Raw genomic sequence first — 23838 nt, forward strand, 5'->3', positions numbered from 1 at the left:
AATCAGAAGATTCACAGAAAGGAGCACCAGTGGCCAGAGCAAGGGGGGAGCCTAGGGGGACACCCCAGGAAGAAGGGTCCAGAGGGGGCTCAGAGGGGAGCAGTTGGAAATCGGGACCAGCGTCACCAACAGAGAGCAGGGGAGAAGAAGGGCGCCAGGCATCAAGCGCTGTCAGCTCGCAACAGGAGGGAGGGCACGAGTCAGGAGTGGCCAAACCTCCATCGGAGAGTGAAGAAACGGTCAGGAGGAAAGTGGAAGGTTGGGCGCGCGCGCCAAGTTCAAATGCACAGGAAAGTGGCGCAGTAAGCAGCCCGGAAAGGGAGCCAGGTCCTAAAGCCCGGCGCAAGGAGACAGGAGGGTCCGGGGGGTCAGCGTCAGAAGAGTCCCGGAAGGAAGAGACCCCGGGGGGCAGAGGGACCCAGAGAAGAACGGTCAGGCGGAAAAGGTGGAGTAAAGCTAGGTTAGTAAGCTGGTGCACAGGGGGCGGAGACTCAGACGGAGCTTCGCCGGTCTAACCCTTAAGACGTAGAGTTGCGCGCAGCAGCTTGAGAATGGAAACTGTAACTCAATAAAGACTTTTATAAAGTGACCGCTGGCTAGCGTGATCCTCTGTGAGCTAGGATCTGGAAGCAGCTCTGACAACACTGAACAACTGAATAGCCACTTAAAGAAGCTTGTAGTTATGAAATTCTTATGAGTTTGATTTTCCTCCTTTTCCTTTTGGGCCATGTCTTCTAGCAGGAACTGTCTTATTATTGATTGATATAGGCCACTGGGAGCCTTGCTTTGAATGAAGCGAAGGGTAAAAAACTATACATAAGTAAATGTACCATTGAGACCAAGTTAAATTTGTAAATTTTATTAATAATGGTCTTTACAAAAAAAAAGTTTTTAAAAGATGAGATCCTCAAGTCTCTCTTTCCCTAAAGAAAGAAATAACTACTCAGGCTGCAGTCCCACAGACCAGCCTTGCTGGGTTCTGACGAGAAACATTTGGAGGCCACCAGGTTGGCAAATGCTGCTATAGACACTTACCTGGGAGTAAGCTGCATTGAAAACAACGATACTTACTTCTGAGTAGAAAGCATATCAGATTGCACTGTAAAACAAGAACTTTGAAACCACTTTCATGGTTTGTAAATGAGGGATGCTGAACGATGCATGTGTTAGAAACCGATTTTAATACCTAGGATGATCCAAAAGCAACTAGTCATTTTTAAGACAAGCATAAGCAGTTTGGGTGTACTAGAGAAACAAAATTTGATTTTGGTGGCTTTTGTTTGGTAAACATTTTTCAGGGATTAGTGATGGAAGTACCGAAGCAGCCATGACTTTACTTGCTATGAGAGATCCAGCGTTCCAGTTAAACATTGGCATCCAAGGTATGTTCAGTGTTATCATATAGCACTTTGGTATAGCAGTGGTACAATGGATTCTGTATTGTTTTTATTCTTTTCTAGCTTTGTGATTATTTTGGAGGGTGGAAATAAAGGTTATTTTTCCTTTGCAATATTTAATTAACATGCACTGAACACCAAACTAAGTTTGTTTTAAAAGCATGCACTATTTAAATATGGGAAGACCAAATTGTCTCCTCTTCACTGTGATTACAGGTCATCCACTTCTAATTGTTAGCCAGGGCATATTTTGTGGATTCTATACTTAGGTGACAGTAGTAGGTTCTTATTTCCAGGAGGTCTGCTCCATTTCTTTCCTTTTTAAATCTACTTTTTATTAAAACAAAGAGAAAGAGAGTGATAAGTGTTGGATGGAATGCTTTTATTGAAGAAGTGAAATATGAAACTTGCACTTGGGGACCATTTTACATTATTTATGCTAGTCATACATTACATTACAGTCTTTTGGCAACTAAAAATGTCTGAAGGATGTCCATATGATCTGGACTAAGAAGTATCTAGTAAACCCTAAACATCATTTTAGGTACTCTTCGATTTAACCAAAGAACCAGACTTTGCACAAGATTCAAATATTGTAAAATAAAAGTATTGGTTTAGCTGCAAAATGGATTCCAGTTGTAGAATTCTGTGTTTCTAATCTCATGGGTATTTTTCATTCAAAAAGCAGTGGTGTAATTTAATGAAATATAGACACGAAAATGTATCATTTACTTAGGATTTCAAACTGTAATCTTTATATTGTCCCAACTGAAATTGCACAGTGTAAATGTTTGTTATACGTAAATTAAGAATTTAATTATTTTCAACTTTTTTCTTTTTGTGGAAAAAAAGAACCAAAAATTCAGGAGTTTCCCAGTAAAGATGAAATGAATGTAACTGATAGCTTCCCAAATGAGTGTCACGAAGAGCAAAGCGTAGTCCATTGTCATATGCAACATCCTGCCCCTTCAGAAAATGAATCGCTTTCTTCAGTCAGTGCAAACGTAACTGCTGCAGAGGATCATATTGTTGAACCATCAGGCTTGGAAGTTTACTTACAGGAAGCAACTAATGTGTCACTTTCAAAAAATATGAATAAAACTGCTGCACAGCATTGCAGTACATCAGTTTTGGAAGCATGCTCAGAGGAAACAACTAGAATCAGCAGGTTTGCATTGTTCTATTTAAAAATCTGTTTGTGTTAGTTAGGAATCCTCCTCATTCTTTAGGTTGTAAGAAGTTTTACCATGATTGCATGATATCACCTAGCTGTTCTCCATTCTAAGTTAATCTTTTCGAGCCATCCCATGTAAATATAAGTAAATGGACAACATAGGTGTATAGTGTTATGTTTCATCTTCAGTCTATGATTTTTAGGACTAGGTCACTCACTCTAAAGCTTCCCAAACACATTAGGACATATAATTGTGCTTGCCATGTGGTGGTGAAGACAGCAAAGAAGACATTCTTTGTTGCATTTGCCACATCCTCAAGGGCTCGGCTGGCATTTTTTTTGCTGTGTATCCAAATATTAGTTACCCCAGATTCCCTTTTAACAAACTGTGATTAGTTTGAGTAGTTGACAAGACACTTGGGGGATAAAGCCCCTTGACTTTGTAGCGACTTGGATGCCACTGTTATGGCAAATTTGGTCAAGGTGTCCAGTGCCACATCTGACCAAGTGTTATGGAATCGTGGCCTGATGATGTGGACAAAATTATTGCACTAATGTGTCCAACCACATGCCCTCTGTACCTCTGCCCTTCTTGTCTAGTTAAAGCTAGTTGAAGCGCGGGGGTTGATTGCATCCAAGGTGTTTGACGTGAATTGTCACAGACATTCTTATGCCTTTTCTAGATTGGTTGCATTGCTAGCTAAGATTTTGACTATTTCTGTTGGATAAATGTTGAAATTAAGGGTACTCAGTGGTGGTTTCTGTTTCTCTGCAGTGATTTACTGTCATCCAAAGGAGATCAATCATCCAAACAAGCAAGATGTAGGTTTCCTAAGCCTAAACCAAATCTTAACAGAAGTCTGAGGCTGAGCAAGAAAGCTTCTCAAAAATATGTTGATTCGTGTATTGAACAATCTGAAGAAATCCAGAATGGTAAGTTTTTGGTTCCTGCGCTTAAAGCATTTAGTTATCAGGACTTTACGAATCCTTTACCCTGTGCAGAAATTGTACTCTGTGCTTGTGGAGATGTTTTCTGAGAATATCTGATTTCATTTTTCCTAAATTACAAGCTTCTGGCCCCCAAATGTGCATCCAAACCTGTAGGTACCTGTGTCTGTCTGTTCATCCTTCCAGCTGGGGATTAGGTGATGTGATGCCCTGTCAAGGTTGTAACCTCATCCAAAATAGTATATATTTATTCCGCAAACTATACTGAGTGGTGTTTTAATGTCTAAAATAATAGAAAAGAAGGCGTCAGACAATGCAATAGAAGAGCAGAAAGTTGAACTGGAAAAGAATCTCAAATTGAATGAGCTAACTAAGAGCAGCTCTGCAGAGAAACATCATCTACAGCTTCCAAGTTCTGGTCCTGCCATGCAGAAAGACAACATAGAAAGGTAATAACACTAATAATTTTCACATGCTAGTACTTTTGGCTTCTTTCTTAGATATCTTGAGCTGCTGTATGTGAAATATGTAGTAAATTGTGTTTTATAGAATAGGAGTCCCATCAAACTATAGAACTATGGTACAAAGCCACCCTGTATACAAAACAAAGAAATGGACAAGCCTCAGCTCCTCTCTTGCCCTGGACATACAAAAATCATTTGATATGCCTGCAGCTCCCTCTGATCCAATCCTGCCCGCTGATCAATACCGGACATTACTTGATGCTTTCTCAACAATTTACATAACCACCATTTCGCCTACTCACCAACGCCTTTTCTCTGAATCGCCTTGGTTTGACAAGGAATGTAAAGCCCTAAGAAGGCGAATTAGGAAAATGGTCAGAATCATCAAATTTTCCAACGATCCCCAAACCCGCGCAAAGCTCATAGATATTAAAAGAACATACAGAAACATGATTCATCGCAAGAAACAGCAGCACATCCTTGAGGCTTGGTCCATTCTTCGGCTGTAGAAAGGCATGACTCCCGCTCCTTCTGGCGCTTAGTTAGACCTTCGGCACCATTCAATCCAGCTACCCAGATTTCCGCTGATGAATGGATTGCCTATTATTCAACCAGTTTCGCTTCTCCAAATCTTCTTACAGATCTCCCTCAGTCCCCGTCGGACCTCTGTTCCTGCTCTCTTAGTCCCACTTCCTCAATAAACTTTACCTCAACTCGCATTTTCAACATCATAATGTCAATGCGAAGGAATAAGGCCCCCGGCCCAGACATGGTCCCGTTAGACCTTTTCCTGACTGATCCTCTTTGGTGGAGCGAACACCTGACTCCTGTATTCACTGCTATCTCCTCCGCCCTAGACATCCCCGACTCCTGGAGAGAAGCTATAATAGTTCCGATCTTCAAAGGCGGCCAGCCAAACATCCCTAGGGACTATCGCCCCATCAGTTTATTATCCATCCCGGGGAAAATATTTGCCGCTGTTTCATTGGAGGAACTTCTCTCATGGGTCCAGGAGAGGAACATTTTACCGCTGGAACAGATTGGTTTCCGAAAGTCAGCGTCAACCATGGACCACTGTCTAACTCTCTATCACCTTGCCAGTAAATACACTGCTCCAAGGCAAGGCCACCTATTTGCCGCTTTCATGGACCTGGAGGCCGCCTTTATTCCATTCCTAGGCAGAGATTATGGTCCAAACTTGCCCATCTGGGAATTGATTCGCACCTCCTCTCCCTAATTATTTCCCTTTATTCAAACACCACAGCTCGCGTCCGAAGTGGTCCAAACGGCTCCCTCACTACTCCATTTCCAACGGCCAAGGGCATCTGACAAGGTTGTCTCTTGGCCCCTTTATTGTTTAATCTCTATCTTCACGATGCAATTTCCACTTTGAAGCTAGCATCGAAGTACCCTCCTCACTTAGCAGGCCACCCTGTTGTTTCCCTTTTCTATGCTGATGATGCTGTCATCTTATCCAGAACAGCTGCGGATCTAGCAAACGCAGTTAACGCATTTATCGCCTATTGTAAGGCGGAAGCTCTTAATATTAATTATAAAAAATCGAAAGTCCTCCACTTCACTCGTTCCCGCAAACTCAAATTGGAGCCGCTTAAGATCACAGGTGGCTACTTAGAAAAGGTAAAAGCCTTTAAATATCTAGGCGTAATATTCACTTATAATCTCTCCTGGACCACCCATCTACAATCTGCTTTTCTTGCCGCAACCACGACCTCTAACGCCATTGTCCGATTTTACCACCAGAAGGGCGGCAAACACCTTCCAGCAGCAATTCAAATATTTAATGCCAAAGTTGTCCCAAAATTATTATATGGATGCGAAGTATGGACTACAGCAATATCAGGTAACTTGGATCGCCCACTTCATATGTTTCTGAGATCTCTTTCTGGCGTCCCGAGATGTGTCTCAGGTGCAGCCCTACGACTCGAGTTCGCCCAGTCCTCAATTGTTAAACGAGCATGGAGCCGAGCCATTTCCTACAGCTTCCACCTACTAACATCGGATGCTCGAATTAGAGGTGGTTTTTCCAATCTGATCCTAAGAGATATTCATAATTCTCCTTGGAAAACTACAATTAACCTCAAATTCCGCTCTCTTCTCAATTTGAACTGTAAAACTGTCCTTAACTTAGAGTGTATCAGCCCGGCGGCCCTACCTCTAATTAAAAAGAAACTACAGCAACTTGATTTTTCTAACACAGCTTCCTATGCAAGAGGACCGTGTTCAGGCCTAGCCCTAGCTATTCTACCCCCTGAAGGGATCCCTCTATACTGCTTCACAATTTCTTCGGAGGCTAAGCGTAGGGCCTTTACCTGTGCCCGTCTCAACTGTTTTCCTACAGCAGTTCTGTCGGGTCGTTATTCCAGAGTTCCCATTGCAAATAGAACATGCTCTTGTAATGACACGGCCCTGGAGACTATGGACGATGTAATGCTCTTCTGTCCCAACTGGACAGATGAAAGATCTCGGTTTTTAACCCCCCTAGTGAATAAGCTTCATCTCCCAATCCAGCCTTGGATAGTGTCCCTCTTTCTGCAGGATTCTGATTGTTGGATTACCGAGATGACAGCAAACTTCCTGCTTAGTGTGATGAAGAGGAAAGCGGCACCAACGTCTTCTTTAACACCACAGCTGCAGTCGATACGCCGCACAACCGAACGAAGTCCCAAGTAGCCTTATTGTACAAGGACAATCGAACTAGGACATATCTGAGGAGCTGAAGGACCCTTTAACGGTCCTCCTCCAGCCTCAACAGTTGTTTTTTGTTTGTTTGTTTGTTAAAGTAATCGCCCAGGACGATATCTACCTTTACCTCCCCACCCCTATTTTATGTTGTTATCTCAATGTATATTATGCTATGGCCACACGGCTAATGCAATAAATAAAGATGACCATTAGAATAGGAGCATATCCAGTATATAGTTGACTAGAATTATGGGAAAATATGCAACTGCACATTTACTGGTTCTATATTTAAAGAGGGTGTCATTTTTAGAGAAAAGAAAGGAAAATAGCATCTTTAATTGTTAAGCCACATCATCTCACCCAAGTAACTTTTGAGATGTGAGAATAATAAAACATCTTTAAGATACTTGAGGAAGACACTTTAAGACATTGTATTTTTTATTAGCTGAACTTATATATGGAACGGTTAATAGTACTTTTAATCACTTTGACAAACAGTGACTGTAAACCTGGCACCATTTGTTTCAAAGCAATGCAGCATGAAAACATTTAACTGATAAACATTTTATGAAGTGAAACTGGCTTAATTTTTCCAAAGAGACAACACGGTGAGAGAGACTTGGGAAGTTGCATCACTGTTAACTGCTTCAGAAGTTTCTCCAGAAGCAGACCCTCCTGAACCACCCGGTGGCTGCAGCACAAACATCAGTGTCCAAGTTTCTGCTCCTGCTGAGCACCAGTTGTTGGCAATTGAACCTGCACAGGTATATATTTTATATAACTAAAACTGCTATCTTAAGGGAGAGAATAAAAGGAGGAAGCTGCTTCAAGCACGCGTGCGTGCGCACCCACCCACCCACCCACCCACGCACACACAGAGAACCATTATAGATAGAAGCCACTCTGAATACAGTAGTACATTCTGAATGTTCCTGATAGTTATTGCACAAACGACATCCCTGCTTATATGTATATTGTCTGTCTATGTCTCAGTCATGGCCCTAGCCCTCATTCTCAGGAGGAGCTGGCCAATACAAAGACTGCTATTGGCTGAGGAACTGGACTGGACCGACCCTTCAAGAGAAACTGTTTTTTGAACAAGGTGGTAGGGCTTGAGGGGGTGGACTGTGTGTCATAAGGCCTCAGGTCACCTCTCAGCCTTTATTAGAGCACGTTAGTCACTTAGGACTATCTGTGACACTGCAGTCATATTGCTGCCTTGTGGGTTCCTTGTTGGAATCAGGACAGGATATTCTTTCCTCCTACTAGATCTCTTTTTCCACAAATGGTTTCCGCATCCCTGCTTGTTTGTTGCTAAACTGTATTTTCTATTTTTTTTTAATGTTGCTTTGAATTTGGGGGCTTGAGCAATCTTTTTTTTTATTTGTCTTCAATGGTCTTCACACAAAAGGCATGTCAGACTGTTCTTCTGACAAGCATTTAAACTAACTTTTGTTGTAAATGTGCAAAAATACTGTAGGAAAATGTCATCAGTGAAGCAGCCTCAAGCTCTGTGGGTTTGGATGAACACTTCAGTAATTAGAATAATTGAAGGAATTAATTTTCTTTGAGTTATTGAGCAATCTTTTCTGTGAGTCACTTCAGGCAAAGATTGTGCTATAGGCCAAAGTTGTTCGTTTCCATGTAGTTATAAGGTAAATTTATAAGCAAGATTTTATTTCCTAATAGTACATGTTTCCAGTCAAAAATTCTTTCTTTTGGGTTACAACTTTTGCCAAGTCTCTTTCCTTTATTTCTTAGTGATGTTCTTTCAAAGGAGGAGATCATGTTTATTTATTTTAAAAGGCATTTTTACTCCACTCTTCTAAAACATTTTTTTCCAGGTGGCTTGGCAGAGGGAAACAACATGGATAAAAATATGTATTCCTTTTAAAGCAATTATCAATAATTTTTCATTGCTTTATTTTTCCCTTTTGTCTTCTGAGCATTAGTGTTATTTGGCAAGCTTGTGATTTTTATTGTGATTTTTTCATTGCCAGACTGAAGCAGCCAAGTGTTCCAGTATTTCATCCACCACAGAGATGGCTGCAGGTACATTTTACACTGTTTTATGATCACATATTTGCTGCTTTAGGGAACTAGCTTAACGTAAATATTCGTTATGCACTCGTCATTTACAAGTTAGATTAAAAAGAAGAAGAGAGAAATGCAAATGTGGATCACCATAACCTCCCCTCCCCTGGAACTAGGTATCATTAAGATGTCTCAGACTGAAGCATGTAATGGGCTTATACATCAATGCTTTGGTGAAGATTTAAGAGTTCTCCCTTTGAAACACTGTTACGACCAGTTCTGATTAATTTTATTGCCTACGCGGGTGGCGCTGTGGGTTAAACCACAGAGCCTAGGACTTGCCGATCAGAAGGGGTGAGCTCCCATTTCTCGGTCCCTGCTCCTGCCAACCTAGCAGTTCGAAAGCACGTCAAAGTGCAAGTAGATAAATAGGTACCGCTCCGGCGGGAAGGTAAACAGCGTTTCCGTGCGCTGCTCTGGTTCGCCAGAAGTGGCTTAGTCATGCTGGCCACATGACCCGGAAGCTGTACGCCGGTTCCCTCGGCCAAGTAAAGCGAGATGAGCGCCGCAACCCCAGAGCCGGTCACGACTGGACCTAATGGTCAGGGGCCCCTTTACCTTTACCTTTATGGCTGGCATGGGACCGCAGCTTGCTGACTCTGCCTTTAGGTCTGCTTGATGGCCACGCTTGGCATCTCCCTTACGTACCATGCATTCTTGAAAAATACAGTTTGTAGAATTCAAGTTGTGCTGTCAAATTCCTAGTTTTATGTGGGATGTTGATCACTCAGTTTGAGTCTATGTGCATGGAATGTTTTGCTACGAGAAGCTATGCAAACAAGATTTCCACGTGTGGAGATTCAGTGGGATAGGCACTTGGAATGGCCTGTAGCAATCCTTCTTTCCCTACTACATGTAGCAATAAAATTAATTATAACTAGTTCTTCAACATTGTACATAAGGCTTCTTTGCGTTTGCTTCTGTGAACACAAAAGATACTAAGAAAACGGCTATTTTGGTAATAGCTAATGCTTATACTAATAAGCTGTCAGGAATGTTTTTATAAATGTAAGGTGAGGCATAAATATTTAAGGAATAAAAATTGGAGTTGTCACATTAAAGAATGTATAATGTAGTCTAATTATATATGATTTTTAAAGATATATGGATTCCATTTGTTTGGCTATATCTCTAATACAGTAGTGCCCCGCAAGACGAATGCCTCGCATGACGGAAAACCCGCTAGACGAAAGGGTTTTCCGTTTTGGAGGTGCTTCGCAAAACGAATTTCCTATGGGCTTGCTTTGCAAGACGAAAATGTCTTGCGAGTTCCTGCGGGATTTTTCCCCTCCCCCCCTTTTCCCCAAGCCGCTAAGCCGCTTATCAGCTGATCCTAAGCCGCTTAACAGCTGATCCGCTAAGCCGCTTATCAGCTGATCCGCTAAGCCGCTTATCAGCTGATCCGCTAAGCCGCTAATAGCGCTAATCCGCTAAGCCGCTAATGGGCTTGCTTCGCAAGACGAAAAAACCGCAAGACGAAGAGACTCGCGGAATGGATTCTTTTCGTCTTGCGAGGCACCACTGTATGTGTGTTACAGTTGCTACTGGTTACCTATAAGAAGGGAAGTTGTACATAGCATTATCAACTGTCTATCAAGGCTGGCTGCAGGGGGCAGAGAAAGGGAAGATCTGCTGTGGAAGTTTGCCATCTGTTTGAACACCATTGGATACAGCCCAGAGTTGTATTCATTATGTAGTTGAGCATGGAGCAACCTTAATCTCTTCTTACAGCACTTGCATATCACTTTACTTGTGAAAATGAATAAAAAATACTGCAAGGGTTTTTGAATAGAGTAACAGCATGCAGAACGATGTTATTTTATATATTATTAATCTTTTATTTGCCCCACATATGTATCTTAGTAGTTAGTGCTGGAGTTGAAGAATATCCGAAGGAAGAGGAGCCAACTTTCATTTTAACATTGGTGGAAATCTCCGTTGGTTCTGAGAATTGCAGTGACGGATCCGGTTTGCTACAACAAACGTCTGAACAGCTGCTTCCAGCACCAGTTTTTTTTACCCCAGACAATCTGAACTCCACAGAAGTGGCAAGAGAAGATAAGTAAGTAATATTATCTTTTAATATGCACTGATGTTCTTGGATGTACTTAAGACTGGAGATGGTAGTGCCCTTAGATGAGTGTGCAGCTCCCAGAGAATTGTCCAAGATGGGAATATAGCCCTCTGGCTGAAAAAAATTAGTTGTGCCCGATTCAAAGGGATATTATGGAAGAGAATTTGCCCTTTTAACAAATGAAAGTTTTGAGGGGATTCTCCTTGTGGGAACATGAAATAGGCTCTATGTTTCCCCTCTTCTTGTGGTCAGCCAAGTTATTCATGATAAAACTATTAGAACTGCCAGCTGATTAGAACTGTACCTTGTCAAAGGACAGAATGTCTCCTTGTGAGCTCAAGGCAAGGAGCGACTTTCAGGAAAAGAGGAGTTTTTACTGCTCTGTCCTAAGCATACATTAGTTACTTGGACTGTGGTCCCATTGGTCTAAGTGAAACCTCTGCCAAGTCAAGGAGACAAGCATTGCAGCTTTCAAAGGGCATTAAATGATTGCCATTAAGGAGAGTTTTAATTTGAATTACATTTACATTGAATTAAATAACACTAATTTCACAACTTTTGCATGGCAACTTTGTACAGCTTTGGATCCGTCACAGCTGCTGTGGAAGAAAATGCTGTCTCTTTGGACAACACTGCGAGGGCAGAAGGATTGCTGGAAGCCTCGTTGGAACAATTGGCAGAGCTTGGTTCAACCTCTTGGCAGAATCTGAAAAGGCATGCTGAAGCCCTTGAAGAAAGCGGGAATGCTCCTGAGAAGAAAAAACTGTCTTCTCCTGTAGGGGGAAACCTGGAAAGCACCGATAAGGTCAGAGATTAATTCAGAGAATCACAAAAGTTAGAACTTTTTGGGTTCGCTATCTGTTGCCTGAGTGAAGAAAACTTGGGAGGCTGCATGAAAAAAGAATGGAGAAAGCACTTCTAATCTGTCTCAGTGCTGTTTTTTGATGGCAGCTATAGAAAAGAGTCCATTTTTAAGAACCCTGAACTATGGTGAAGTGCTGCAATTGAAAACAACATGCTTATTTTTTTAGGATGTTCTGATGTTTGACTGCTTTCTTATGCACAGTAGTCCATTCCATTTTGAGAAATGTATTTATTTAGGGTATTTATTACAAAGAAGAAATCTAAAATTAACAAATGTTTTAAACCACTCATTTGGGAACTTTGAGCACAGGTGTTAAAGAATTTGGCTACTGAGTTGAGAATTAGTTTCCATTGTATTTCTATTTTGTGGTTGTTTAATTTGGAGAATTGTTAGGTACGTGCACATAGGAAAGCCAGTGCAAAATGTCCCCAGAGACATGACTTGAAATTTCATCCTGAAAAGGTTAGCTACGGCTATTATATTGAGTTGTGGGATCTGCCATCTAAATTAATAATGCATAGCTGCTATTGCTGTAGTCACATTAAAGATCATAGTGGCATTTGTTATCTTTCTGCTGTATTTTGTCGAGTAATTCTTGTGTGTTTTTTTGCTGTGTATTTGTATGTGGAACTGAGCTTTATTCATGTTTTAAGTTATGTTCTTTGTATGTTTCTATGGGTAAAATAAATAAAAATATATCATAAACACATGCTGCAGATTAATTAAACTATGAGAATTTCTCTCAGGAAATTTAGTTTTGGAAATCAGGGGTCATACCCAATGCTGCAGCTTTACTGGGTCAAGGGGCTTAAATGTGCACAATGGATTTTCCTTTTTCCCTCCTGTCCCCTGAGGACCATCAAAATCAGCTCTGAAGATTTGGAAGATCTTCCTGAGCAGATTTGGGGGAGATGTAGGAGGAGGAGAGTAAAAGTCCTGTTGAGCCATTGGAACCCCGCTGCTGCAACATTAGATAAAACCCTAGTTTTCCACTTTATAGGTTGCATCCAGTGCCGTGTGTGCTGAGTTCTAGGTACACAGTGGAACTTCCCCTTCCTTTCATCTTCCTGTGCACCCTCAAAGTCTGCTCCAGGAGGTCCTCCAACTCTCGGGGCAGATTTTGAGGGTGCACAGGAAAGGAAAGGAAAGTTTTGTTGCATGTGGAAGTCTGTTGTGCTAACAGAACAACAGTGTTGAACATGACCCCATGTTTAATCATTTGAGAACCAGGGAACAAACATGGGGTCGTGTCCAACATTGCTGTTCTGCTACCACAGCAGACTTCCACTTATACAATAGAACTTTTACAAGACAAATTTTGTTGGATATATAAATTTATGGTCTCCTCTGAACTTCTGCTTTAGGCACCTTAGAGTAGACACTAGAAAAACAATTAATTGAAAACCCAAATCTAAATGGTTTTCTGGAAGCAGTGTTCAGGTTAGGAAGTACATAAATGAATTAGTTCATCATGCAAATTTTTGGAAGTCCACTGGCATAGATGTTATCTTGAATCCCCAAATAGATGTACAGTGGTACCTTGGGTTACATACGCTTCAGGTTACAGACTCCACTAACCCAGAAATAGTACCTCGGGTTAAGAACTTTGCTTCCGGATGAGAACAGAAATCGTGTTCCGGCAGCACGGCAGCAGCAGGAGGCCCCATTAGCGAAAGTGGTGCTTCAGGTTAAGAACAGTTTCAGGTCAAGAACGTACCTCCGGAATGAATTAAGTACTTAACCTAAGGTTAAGTACTGTAGTATTTTTCCATTCAAGATGAAGGATTTTGTAAACTGTTTCAACACATTTACCCTTAGCCAAATATCTTAACTGAAATATATTGGGGGACAAATAATACTAATTCAGCCTTACTTCAGGAAATGAAGTTGATGTATCATTAAAAATTTTAATCCCTGTTCTTTCACAGTCTAAATAATAGAAGCAATTGTACTGTCCTTTTGAATCATATTTCTGAAAATGAACTTATACTGATGTTCATATTTCCTTTCATGCAGGGCGCCTCTATGAAATCAAGTTGTATACCAAGGAAAGCTGCTGGTAGGTGAAATTTATATTGTTTTCACATAAAAAGGCACAGTACATGTGATTTTCTATAGTTAGCTATTGATGTACATCAGCATCCCAAATGCATTATTGAATTTTTATTTTAACAGCAGACATTATTAATCAATTAATTAATTAAATTTCTATACCGAATTAATTAATTAAATTGCATCAGAATATCACAGGGCAGTTTATAATATACATAACATAATAACAATAACCCCTGACCATTAGGTCCAGTCGTGGCCAACTCTGGGGTTGCGGCACTCATCTCGCTTTATTGGCCGAGGGAGCCGGCGTACAGCTTCCGGGTCATGTGGCCAGCATGTCTAAGCCGCTTCTGGCAAACCAGAGCAGCGCACGGAAACACCGTTTACCTTTCCGCCGGAGCGGTACCTATTTATCTACTTGCACTTGACATGCTTTTGACCTGCTGGGTTGGCAGGAGCAGGGACTGAGCAACGGGAGCTCACCCTGTCGAGGGGGTTGGAACCACTGACCTTCTGATTGGCAAGTCCTAGGCTCTGTGGTTTAACCCACAGTGCCACCCACGTCCCTTTAAAAGGCCTTAGATAAGTTTAATTAGCCAAAGGCTTAGGAGAAGAGGAATGTTTTTGCCTGGCGCATAAAAAGGCACCAGACGAACCACCCTGGGGAGAGCATTCCACAAATGGGGAGCCACCACAGAATAGGCCTCCCAGATCTCTCATGGAGGAGGCACTCAAAGAAGGACTTCAGGTGCTTGCTGGGTCTGACTTGGTTCATATTGGGAGAGGCAGGCCTTGAGGTATTCCTCCGTCCAGATCAGAAACATCTTTCTTTAAATTACTTACATATCATCTTTCATTTCAAAGAAATACCGTGGTGGTTTACATGACAATAAGTAAAATAAAAATATACCATATAACAACAAAAGATTCACATCAGTAAAACAACAATAAAACATTTATTACAATTGCAGTAGCCAGAGATGCTAGCAGCTGGTGAGCTTGGATGAAGATGTAGGTCTTCAGTGGCAGAAGCACTCAACTGTCAGTACCCACCTGATTCCTGATTTTGAAACTCACCCTCTAGTTTCAAAAGTAGTTCCTCGTGTGCCGTGTGGTTGGGCAGATGCTGTTTGAGAAATGCATCTATAGCCACTTTTGGATTCACAGAACTTGTTGTCTCTTGGTGTTGATGTTACTGAATGTCTATTTCTGTGGGAATATCTTATTTGTGGGGAAATGAGACAAATTTGTTGTTTTGTATAGAGTAAAATGGAATTTCCCTGTAGCAGATACAAGTAGCAGATTCTATATTTTTTTGCTTATTTATTTGTATTTGCTGTCGTCTTTTTTTTTAAAAAAAGGGAAAAAGTCAGGAAAATCGAACGTTTCAAAGAAGAAAACCACCTCCACCTCTAGACCAGTACCTAAATCTACGGAGGTAAAAGTAATGGAAAGAGAGAACCCTCAATCTTCTCTGAATTTAGGGGCTGGGCTCCTTGATGAAGCAGCTGCTACTGGTGACCAAGTGTCAAGGACACTCCATGCAAGAAAATCAGAAACAAGTGAAAAACAGAAAAACTCGGTTGAAACCTGTAAATCTGTACAATCAGAGCAAGCTGGAGGCACAGCAGTCATTCCAAAAATACAATTATCCAGGTACTTATTTAGTAGCTGTTTTTAGTATGCTATGCTGCTCCCCCACTTTGTAGTAGTGTTGAAACAGCCACATGTGCTCATCACTAAACGGTGTTTCCGTGCGCTCTGGCTTCTGTCATGGTGTCCCATGGCACAAGATTCAGTTTAGGCATGCTGGCCACATGACCCGGAAAAGCTGTGTGCAGATCAACGCCAGCTCCTTTGGCCTGAAAGCAGAGATGAGCACCGCACACCATAGTTGAATTTGACTGGACTAAACCATCCAGGGGTCCTTTACCAATGCACTAAGGTCTGCAATAAAACTGCTTTACTGCTAACAAGGTGCAGAGGAGACTAAAGTACTATGTAAACCCAATGCAAGCGGTAGAATAACCTCACATGAACACAATATCAAGTAGTAATACCACCAAAGGAGTTGACTAGCTCCCGATTCTGTACCATATACAGTGGTACCTCGGGTTACATACGCTTCAGGTTACAGACTCTGCTAACCCAGAAATAGTACCTCGGGTTAAGAACTTTGCTTCAGGATGAGAAGAGAAATTGTGCTCCGGCGGCACGGCAGCAGCAGGAGGCCCCATTAGCTAAAGTGGTGCTTCAGGTTAAGAACAGTTTCAGGTTAAGAACAGATCTCCGGAACGAATTAAGTCCTTAACCTGAGGTACCACTGTACAGCAGAAAAGTTAATCCAGATGAGGGGAAAGTGTTTTATTGTTTTCTTTTTAAAATCAATCTTAAGAAGTCTTAGTCACCCTGTGGCACAATGGGTCAGTGCATCTGGCTGTTAACCAGAAGGTTGATGGCTCAAGCCCACCCATGGGTGACTGTTAGCAGGATTCTTGCATTGCTAGGCATTGAGCTAGAATAACCCTTGGGATCCCTTCCAACTCTGCAATGCTGTGATTCCTATGAGAGGGTTGTGTTTTTTAAAAAACTATCATTATTATCACCATATGTCGGACAATTTATCTTGACATTTGTATTATTTTTGTATTGAATAGGTCATATAAAAGATCTCTGGGATTTTTACCTTTAATTTGCAAAAATAATAATAGTGATGATGAAGTAACTAGTAAAGGGAGTAAACAGCCTCTCCAGGAACCTCATATATTGGTCTCTGAAAGCACTGTTGAATTTCCAAAGTTGTCCTCAAACAACAAGGAAGATACTCAAGAAAATAGTTCGTTTCCATCAACCTCCAACTGTGAGAATGGAAGCTCCTCTACTGTTCAGGTATGCATGATTATATCTACACATCATCTATTAAAGTGTGTTGAACTCCGCAGCTCGTAAGATAATGTCCAGTTCTTCATTTATTAGTGCATTCCTCATTGTGTTGCACACAGAAAGGTGCTTTAGTAGTTAGGCCATATTTTGTATGAATTGTTTCACTTTGTGACTGATGGAATGTAGACCTGCATGGCCTTTTAAAGACAGGCACTGCCTGTCTTTAAATCTCTAGCAAATTTTTGTTTAACTTATTTATAAAAATTTAACAGTAATTAGTTCTCCACAACCTCCTTGGTCTTTTAGTTACTTAGTTCTTCCAGAAACATATACAGTAGGCTCCAAACTGCTTTAAAGGGTTTTTTTTTTACAATCAAGCAGTGTATAAATTTTATAAAACAAACAAACATGGTGTCCATGGAAAAGTAAACAATTAAGCCAGAAACAAAACTTCATTGCCCTGTAGCTGTGTCAAAAACCTATGCAGAGAGTGAAATAAATGTTTTTCTTCAGAAGGTATTTTTTAAAGACCATGTCACCGTGTGCAGTCTGGTTATGCTTTGTGGCTCTACATCGTGATAAAGCAAGGTTTGAATTACTTCAAATCAGTGAAGTTATAGAGCAGAGACAGGGAACCTGTGGCCCTTGTTGGACTCCCAACTCCCATCAGCCCTAGCCAGCATAGCCAATTGTTATGAATGATGGGAGTTGTAGTTGAGCAACATTTCTCTACCCCTGCTGTAAAGACTACTGGCTATACTGCTTTAGTCAATAAGGGAATCTCTTTTTTATTGGGCTGAATCTAAAGCTTCCCTGAACAGAGCTCCTGTCACGGAAAGAGTGTTCTAAGAGACCCCCCCTCCACTGCCCCCAGTTCCACAAATCTGCTCTGAAGAGTTTGGAGACACTCCCACAACAGTGTGAGAGGTGTTGCATGGTGCTGCAGAGGACATGTGAAATTGGAAAAAAACAACCCACCTCTTCCCTGCCTCCTTTCCAAGTAGAATTCACCATTGGATCAAAAGCACTTCTGTTCATGGACAGACTCTCAAGCAAGAGCCACTTTTGGATTCAGTCCATTTAAAAAATGTTTTAGAATAGCTACTGCAGTGTGATTTGTATAGAAAATTATATTCTGAAACAAGTGAGCAAAATCATGCACTCCTAGCAGATGTTGGTTTATTAGGCATACATTTAACATTTACATATTTCATATCTGTTGCTTTTATTTGTTTGTTTTTCTTGTAGATTTTATCTGAGTTATCTGAAAAGGAAGGCATTACTAAGGAGCAGGAAAAAGAAGAAGAGCCAACCAGGATCTCAGAATATTTCTTTGGGGATATTTTTATGGAGGTGGATGATTCAGAATAACTGAGGAGCTTATCAAATGCCTGGCATCCAAGAATGCACTGTAGCAGTAATGTAATTGACTAGTCACAAGTTTTCAGTTGGCCTTTACATTTAATGCAGAATTATTTTCCTTTTACTATGAATAATCTATCATTTGGAAACACTGAAGAAAACACAACTCTCTTAAGTTCCAAGATACTCGCAAGAACAGCACCAGATCTGTGTTTTATTTTGGTACAAGTAGTTTCTAGATGCATGGCTACACTTGAGAAATGCCATGAAGAATGAGCAGACACCATCTAAATATAATGCTCATGTTTGTGGGGGCTGTAAATTATCTTTACTTCTTTTTGTGAAGTAAATGTTTATGGGATGTGGATCATAAAATAAGCCAAGTTCTGATTTTAGTCATCTTATTAATGTTATTATTTTATAACAAATGCCTATGTGAATTTGTTCAAAAATGTAATGTTTAATTTCAATGTACAGAGATAAACATGAAAAAAATATTTATTTAAGTTGAATGTATAGAAATTTTAACTATGCCAAGTTAGTTCTGTCTGTCCTGGAGATAAAAGAGGAATTTAATATTACTCTACTTCTAAGCACTAAATTTTAAATGAAAAAGCTAAAAACAATGAAAAGCATAAAACGACCCATCAAACACCCACTGACAAGGAGAAATTGGATGTTCAAGAATAAAATCAGCCCCAATATATAAAAGGATAATATATCATGATTATTACTGGTTCCCTCCCCCACTTTTGTTACCTGTTTAGACTTTTGACTTCTGTCCTTCCCTGTTTATAGCCTTGGTTGGCGATGATTTTGCTACAAGGCACAACTTCCATGTGACATTTTTGGGGAAACCTGTCTAAATCAGTTGTGCTCATTCTGAGAAAGGTGTCCTGTTTTCTCTGCATTTTTCTTGAACCTAGTGATTTGGATACCAAATATTGCTCATCTCCTTTACTGCAATTAGCAACTGAATATAACTTTATTCTACATTTCCGCATAAATATTAATATTTGCAAATACTTGGAAGTAGTTGTTCTCACTTGCAATTGTCCAACTAAGCATACAATTTTGCAGCTGCTTCTCTTTCCCAAATCATCTGTTTGTGACCATATATCATCCCAAAACAAAATTACCGATGTTATTAAATTGGATAACAGAAGCATTACAGACTCCTCACTTTTTCTAAAAGCGTATCATATAGTTATCAGTAGCAAATCAGTGGATGTCCACTAAGTGTGTCAGTTCTCTGCCAGAACAAACACTGTCCAAATGCTATCCAAATCTGCTCGAGTGGGTTGGACTATCCTCTGGAGCAGATTTGGCCAGGTGAAGTCGAAAAGTAAAGAAGGGAAACTCAATTGCACAAGTAAAAGTCCATTCGCACGACTGCACGCTGCCCAATATTTTAATTTTCAAGCTAACAAGTCTATATTTGCCTGCTGGTTTGAGCATTTGAATTTTGTTTCAATTCTGTCATATCTGAAGCCCTAAATAGAACAAAAAAAAGAGCGCCAAATAAATGTGAATAATTTACCAAATGTAAATTTAGATCAACAGACTCAGAGAAAGTGGAATCCGTTCCAGTATGCTGTTACTTCATGTTAATCACATGGAGGAGATATAATGTACTCTCAAATTATGTACACACAAGAGGCTGCTGAAATAATGAAATACGTTTTTATGTAATTTGCTGGAATTGCTTTAAATTACAAAGCAAAACTAACTGTTTTTTAGAAATCACATAAAAAGCTCAGCTAGAAGGTGCCTTATCTTTCCTTGCTAAATGGAAAGAACAATCGATCCTATTAGCTTTCACTGTAAACCATGTTTTCTTGGTTATCCCTTTTAAACGTCTTTAAAACATGCATATTTCTTTCATGAGTATTGTATATATTTAATGACAGAAGGGAACTAAATATGCTGGGTTCAGAAACAGAGCATTTCATTTGCATAAAAATATGATAAGGGGTTGCTGTCCTGGAAAGTGTGACACACTTTTTTCCCCTCAACTGTGTGTAATGTTCCTGTGGAAGCTTTCTATTTCAAAGAAAGCGCTAGTAGCGCTTGTGTTATATATGTAAATTATGTGAATAAATAATTTTGTACCACTGAACTTGTTAAGTCTTTCTTTAAAGGCTGGTGATTTAGGGTGCAGTAAATGGTACTGCCAACCTAGCAATTAGAAAGCACATCAAAGTGCAAGTAGATAAATAGGTAGCGCCCTGGTGGGAAGGTAAACGGCATTTCCATGCACTGCTCTGGTTTCGCCAGAAGAGGCTTAGTCATGCTGGCCACATGACCCGAGAAAACTGTCTGCAGACAAACATTGGCTCGGAAGCTGTACCTCGGCCGGTAAAGTGAGATGAGCACCGCAACCCCAGAGTTGTTCGCGACTGGACTTAACTGTCAGGCTTTCCTTTACCTTTACCTTTTTTAAATGGTACTAGAACCCCTGAATATGAGCAAGTGTGGATCAGATCAGTGCCTGTCTGTAGAGATAGTGAGATAATTAAAAGATTTGCCCTAATTGTTTTTGTTTAGAACTAGTTTGTTTTTCTGCAAAATTGCAAGTGATCTAGCTTTAACAAATTGTATGTCTAAGAGAACTAGCTGTGTCTACAGATTGTTATCCCTGTTAAGACAGTGAGTTTTTGAGACTAGTCAAGAGCAGATGAAGTGTCTCTTAGCCAGCAGCAACAAGATAATACCGACAGCAAGTTCTGTTTGCCATGTGTAATAACAACAGTAGGCTCTGTGAAGATTGTGGACAGTGTTCTGTACCTACTGCTCTGTTGTTTAGTCGTGTCTGACTCTTCGTGACCCCATGGACCAGAGCACGCCAGGCACTCCTGTCTTCCACTGCCTCCCGCAGTTTGGTCAAACTCATGCTGGTAGCTTCGAGAACACTGTCCAACCAACTCGTCCTCTGTCGTCCCCTTCTCCTTGTGCCATCCATCTTTCCCAACATCAGGGTCTTTTCCAGGGAGTCTTCTCATGAGGTGGCCAAAGTATTGGAGCCTCAGCTTCACGATCTGTCTTTCCAGTGAGCACTCAGGGCTGATTTCCTTCAGAATGGATAGGTTTGATCTTCTTGCAGTCCACGGGACTCTTAAGAGTCTCCTCCAGCACCATAATTCAGAAGCATCAATTCTTTGGCGATCGGCCTTCTTTATGGTCCAGCTCTTACTTCCATACATCACTACTGGGAAAACCATAGCTTTAACTATCCGGACCTTTGTTGGCAAGGTGATGTCTCTGCTTTTTAAGTTGCTGTCTAGGTTTGTCATCGCTTTTCTCCCAAGAAGCAGGTGTCTTAATTTTGTGAATGCTGTCACCCTCTGCAGTGATCATGGAACCCAAGAAAGTAAAGCTCTCTGTGCCTCCATTTCTTCCCCTTCAATTTGCTGCTCTATAACTGCCAATTTATGGCTGGTCTATATTCACAATATTCTCAATATATACGCTACATAGGTTGATAATAAATTTGTGCCTAGTTTATCTACCAAATGTATCTTTTTGAATGGCCCAGCATTGTTTGGAAGGTGGAAATGGCAGCCTTCTACATGCATCCAAAATGCTGTATGCTTTAGGGCTGTGCTAAGCTTCATGGACATATATTAAGTTTATTTAAAAAGGAAATTTGTGGACTTGTCAAAAATCAATTTGCCCTGCTCAAAGCAGTGTCTTGCTCACTTGGGTCAAATATATTGATCACTTCATTCTATTTATAGACCTGTTGTGCCTATTACATAATTGTATGCAAAACCTATTTCTCTCTCCATGCTTAACAGAAAGCACCAATCCAGTTTCATAGGCTACTGCTGTTTGCACTTCTTCCTTTTTATTTGAAAGTCTGTATGGCTGGCCATTAATTTTCCTATAGGGTAGGATGTTTTGTTTGGGTCTCCAGCTGTTTTGGGGCTACAACTCCCACCATCCCTAGCTAGCAGTGGTCAGGGATGATAGCAGAAACAGCTGGAGACCCAAGTTTGGGAAACACTAAAGGGCCAAAACTTCTCCACGCAGCACCACAAAGCTGGTGTGAACTTCTGCCACTCGCACGCCTGCTAAAAAGTCAGAAGAACGTTGCCCCGAAAAGAAGGCAGCCTTCTTTTAAAGGGACGGAAAAAAGACACTCCTCAGGAAGACGGGAAGGGATTTGGAACCGAGGGCGAGAGAGGGCCGGCTTGTCGGTTTCCACAATCCCCTCCTGTTCCCTTCGCCTGCCTCTTCCATTGGTCTGAGGTACCAGGAAGAAGCAGGCGGCGCCTGGCGAGGGGAAGGCCTCGTGCCGCCTAGGCCTCGCTCCGTCTCTCTATTGGGCGACGCGGGGGGAGTGGCCGTGAGGTTGGTCCCAGGCCCGGGAAGTTGTTCCTCCGCCGCCCGCCCTTCCACCCTCGGCCGCCGCGATGTTACCGGGCCTGAAATGCCGCGTCTGCACGCTCTTTCGCTGCCCGCGCGCGGCCGCGGCCGCCCTCCGCCGCGCTTACCATGGGGACAAGGTGGCCACGGTGGGCTCTCAGCCCGACGTCGCCTCCCCGGTTTATCAGGTAGGCCGAGGAGGGGAGGAGACCCGTTCCTTTTGTTTTTTTTCCTTTTATTTTAAAGGAGGTTGAGGTAGTCTACACGCGCGCGCGCGGAAGGGCTCTCAGGTGAGCTCGCGTGGGTTTCCTCGATGCGCACCTTCGCTTGCTCGTACCTGACGCGGTCTTCGTTTAAAAAGGGAGGGAAAGACGGGGCTTGTGTGCCTTTCTAGTGGCTAGAAGCCTTCTTCCCAATACGGAGAACCATGCCTAGCAATTCGGAGTGTAGGTCCTAAAGGTAGTCCGAATCAGCGTGGAAGTCTCGTCCCATAGCTTCACACTTGCCATTTTCTCTCACTGGCAGCGTAACAGCTGCCACGCCTTCTTGCCACATTAGCCTAGCTTGGCAGGGAGATAGGCAGCGGTGTAGTGGAGCAGAAGCTCATTCTTACAACTACAGTGCTACCTCTGGTTGAGTACTTAATTCGTTCCGGAGGTCCATACTTAACCTGAAACTGTTCTTAACCTGAAGCACCACTTTAGCTAATGGGGCCTCCTGCTGCTGCCGTGCCGTCGGAGCACAATTTCTGTTCTCATCCTAAAGCAAAGTTCTTAACCTGAAGCACTATTTCTGCGTTAGCGGAATCTGTAACCTGAAGCGTATGTAACCTGAGGTACCACTGTACGAGCTATCAACAAGGTGGCTGATCTATTTCTCCAAAGAGCAGCACTAAGCAGCATAATCTCTCCGCCTCCCATTTTTTGAAGGAAAGATGTTCTAGAGCAGTCGTGTTGCGAACCCGAGAGGATGCTTCAGAGAAACTAGAATTTCATTCCTAGTACAAAATGGGTGTCACATGCTCTGATCCCCTTGACCCCACCAGCAGTCAAATCAAATAGTTTGATTTAAGGTAGAAGCACTCCCTTCAGGAACTTGGGTCCCAATCTGTTACCGCTTTTTACACTAACATAAGCACCATGCATGCTGACAGCTTCTAGGAGCCGCAGGTGAGAGCTGAGTGCAGGGTGGCGACCAAAGGTGGACACACTACTCCAGAAGTACTACCCCTTGCCTAACACCCCATACACTCACAGTTTTGGCTGACCGGCTAAACCAGGTGGGGGTAGCTGTTGGGTCTCAAACCTTCAGTGAGTTAGGGCTTTGCCTGCATACGAAGACGGGCTCTGGTGGATTGAGCAGACAAGACCAATAGTGGTTCCAAGGGTTAAATGCCGGTTTTTGCATGTGCTGTAAAGGGAAGAAAGGGACAGGTGGGTATTGTCAACGCG

The 23838-nt window shown here is 41.8% G+C and overlaps 2 protein-coding genes across 4 annotated transcripts in view; both read left to right on the plus strand.

Moving 5' to 3' along the window:
- The window catches only part of BDP1 (BDP1 general transcription factor IIIB subunit), a 54229-nt gene extending 34091 nt beyond the window's left edge, over positions 1-20138 (plus strand). For 2 of the 3 annotated variants that reach the window (XM_081212457.1, XM_081212459.1), the window contains exons 31-42: positions 1299-1382; positions 2250-2565; positions 3347-3504; positions 3815-3968; positions 7285-7450; positions 8687-8738; positions 10644-10842; positions 11434-11659; positions 13736-13778; positions 15136-15430; positions 16432-16663; positions 17906-20138. In XM_081212457.1, coding sequence (XP_081068583.1) covers positions 1299-1382; positions 2250-2565; positions 3347-3504; positions 3815-3968; positions 7285-7450; positions 8687-8738; positions 10644-10842; positions 11434-11659; positions 13736-13778; positions 15136-15430; positions 16432-16663; positions 17906-18028 — 2048 coding nt within the window. In that variant the 3' untranslated portion in view covers positions 18029-20138. The remainder of the gene's footprint in view (positions 1-1298; positions 1383-2249; positions 2566-3346; positions 3505-3814; positions 3969-7284; positions 7451-8686; positions 8739-10643; positions 10843-11433; positions 11660-13735; positions 13779-15135; positions 15431-16431; positions 16664-17905) is intronic. The other variant, XM_081212458.1, reaches the window with a different exon arrangement.
- A 2210-nt stretch (positions 20139-22348) lies between these two features.
- The window catches only part of MCCC2 (methylcrotonyl-CoA carboxylase subunit 2), a 37422-nt gene continuing 35932 nt past the window's right edge, over positions 22349-23838 (plus strand). The window contains exon 1 of the mRNA XM_081212503.1: positions 22349-22575. Within this exon, the coding sequence (XP_081068629.1) occupies positions 22435-22575 (141 nt within the window). The 5' untranslated portion in view covers positions 22349-22434. The remainder of the gene's footprint in view (positions 22576-23838) is intronic.

Source organism: Podarcis bocagei (assembly GCF_964188305.1).
Source record: "Podarcis bocagei genome assembly, chromosome: 11".
NCBI classification, from domain to species: domain Eukaryota; kingdom Metazoa; phylum Chordata; class Lepidosauria; order Squamata; family Lacertidae; genus Podarcis; species Podarcis bocagei.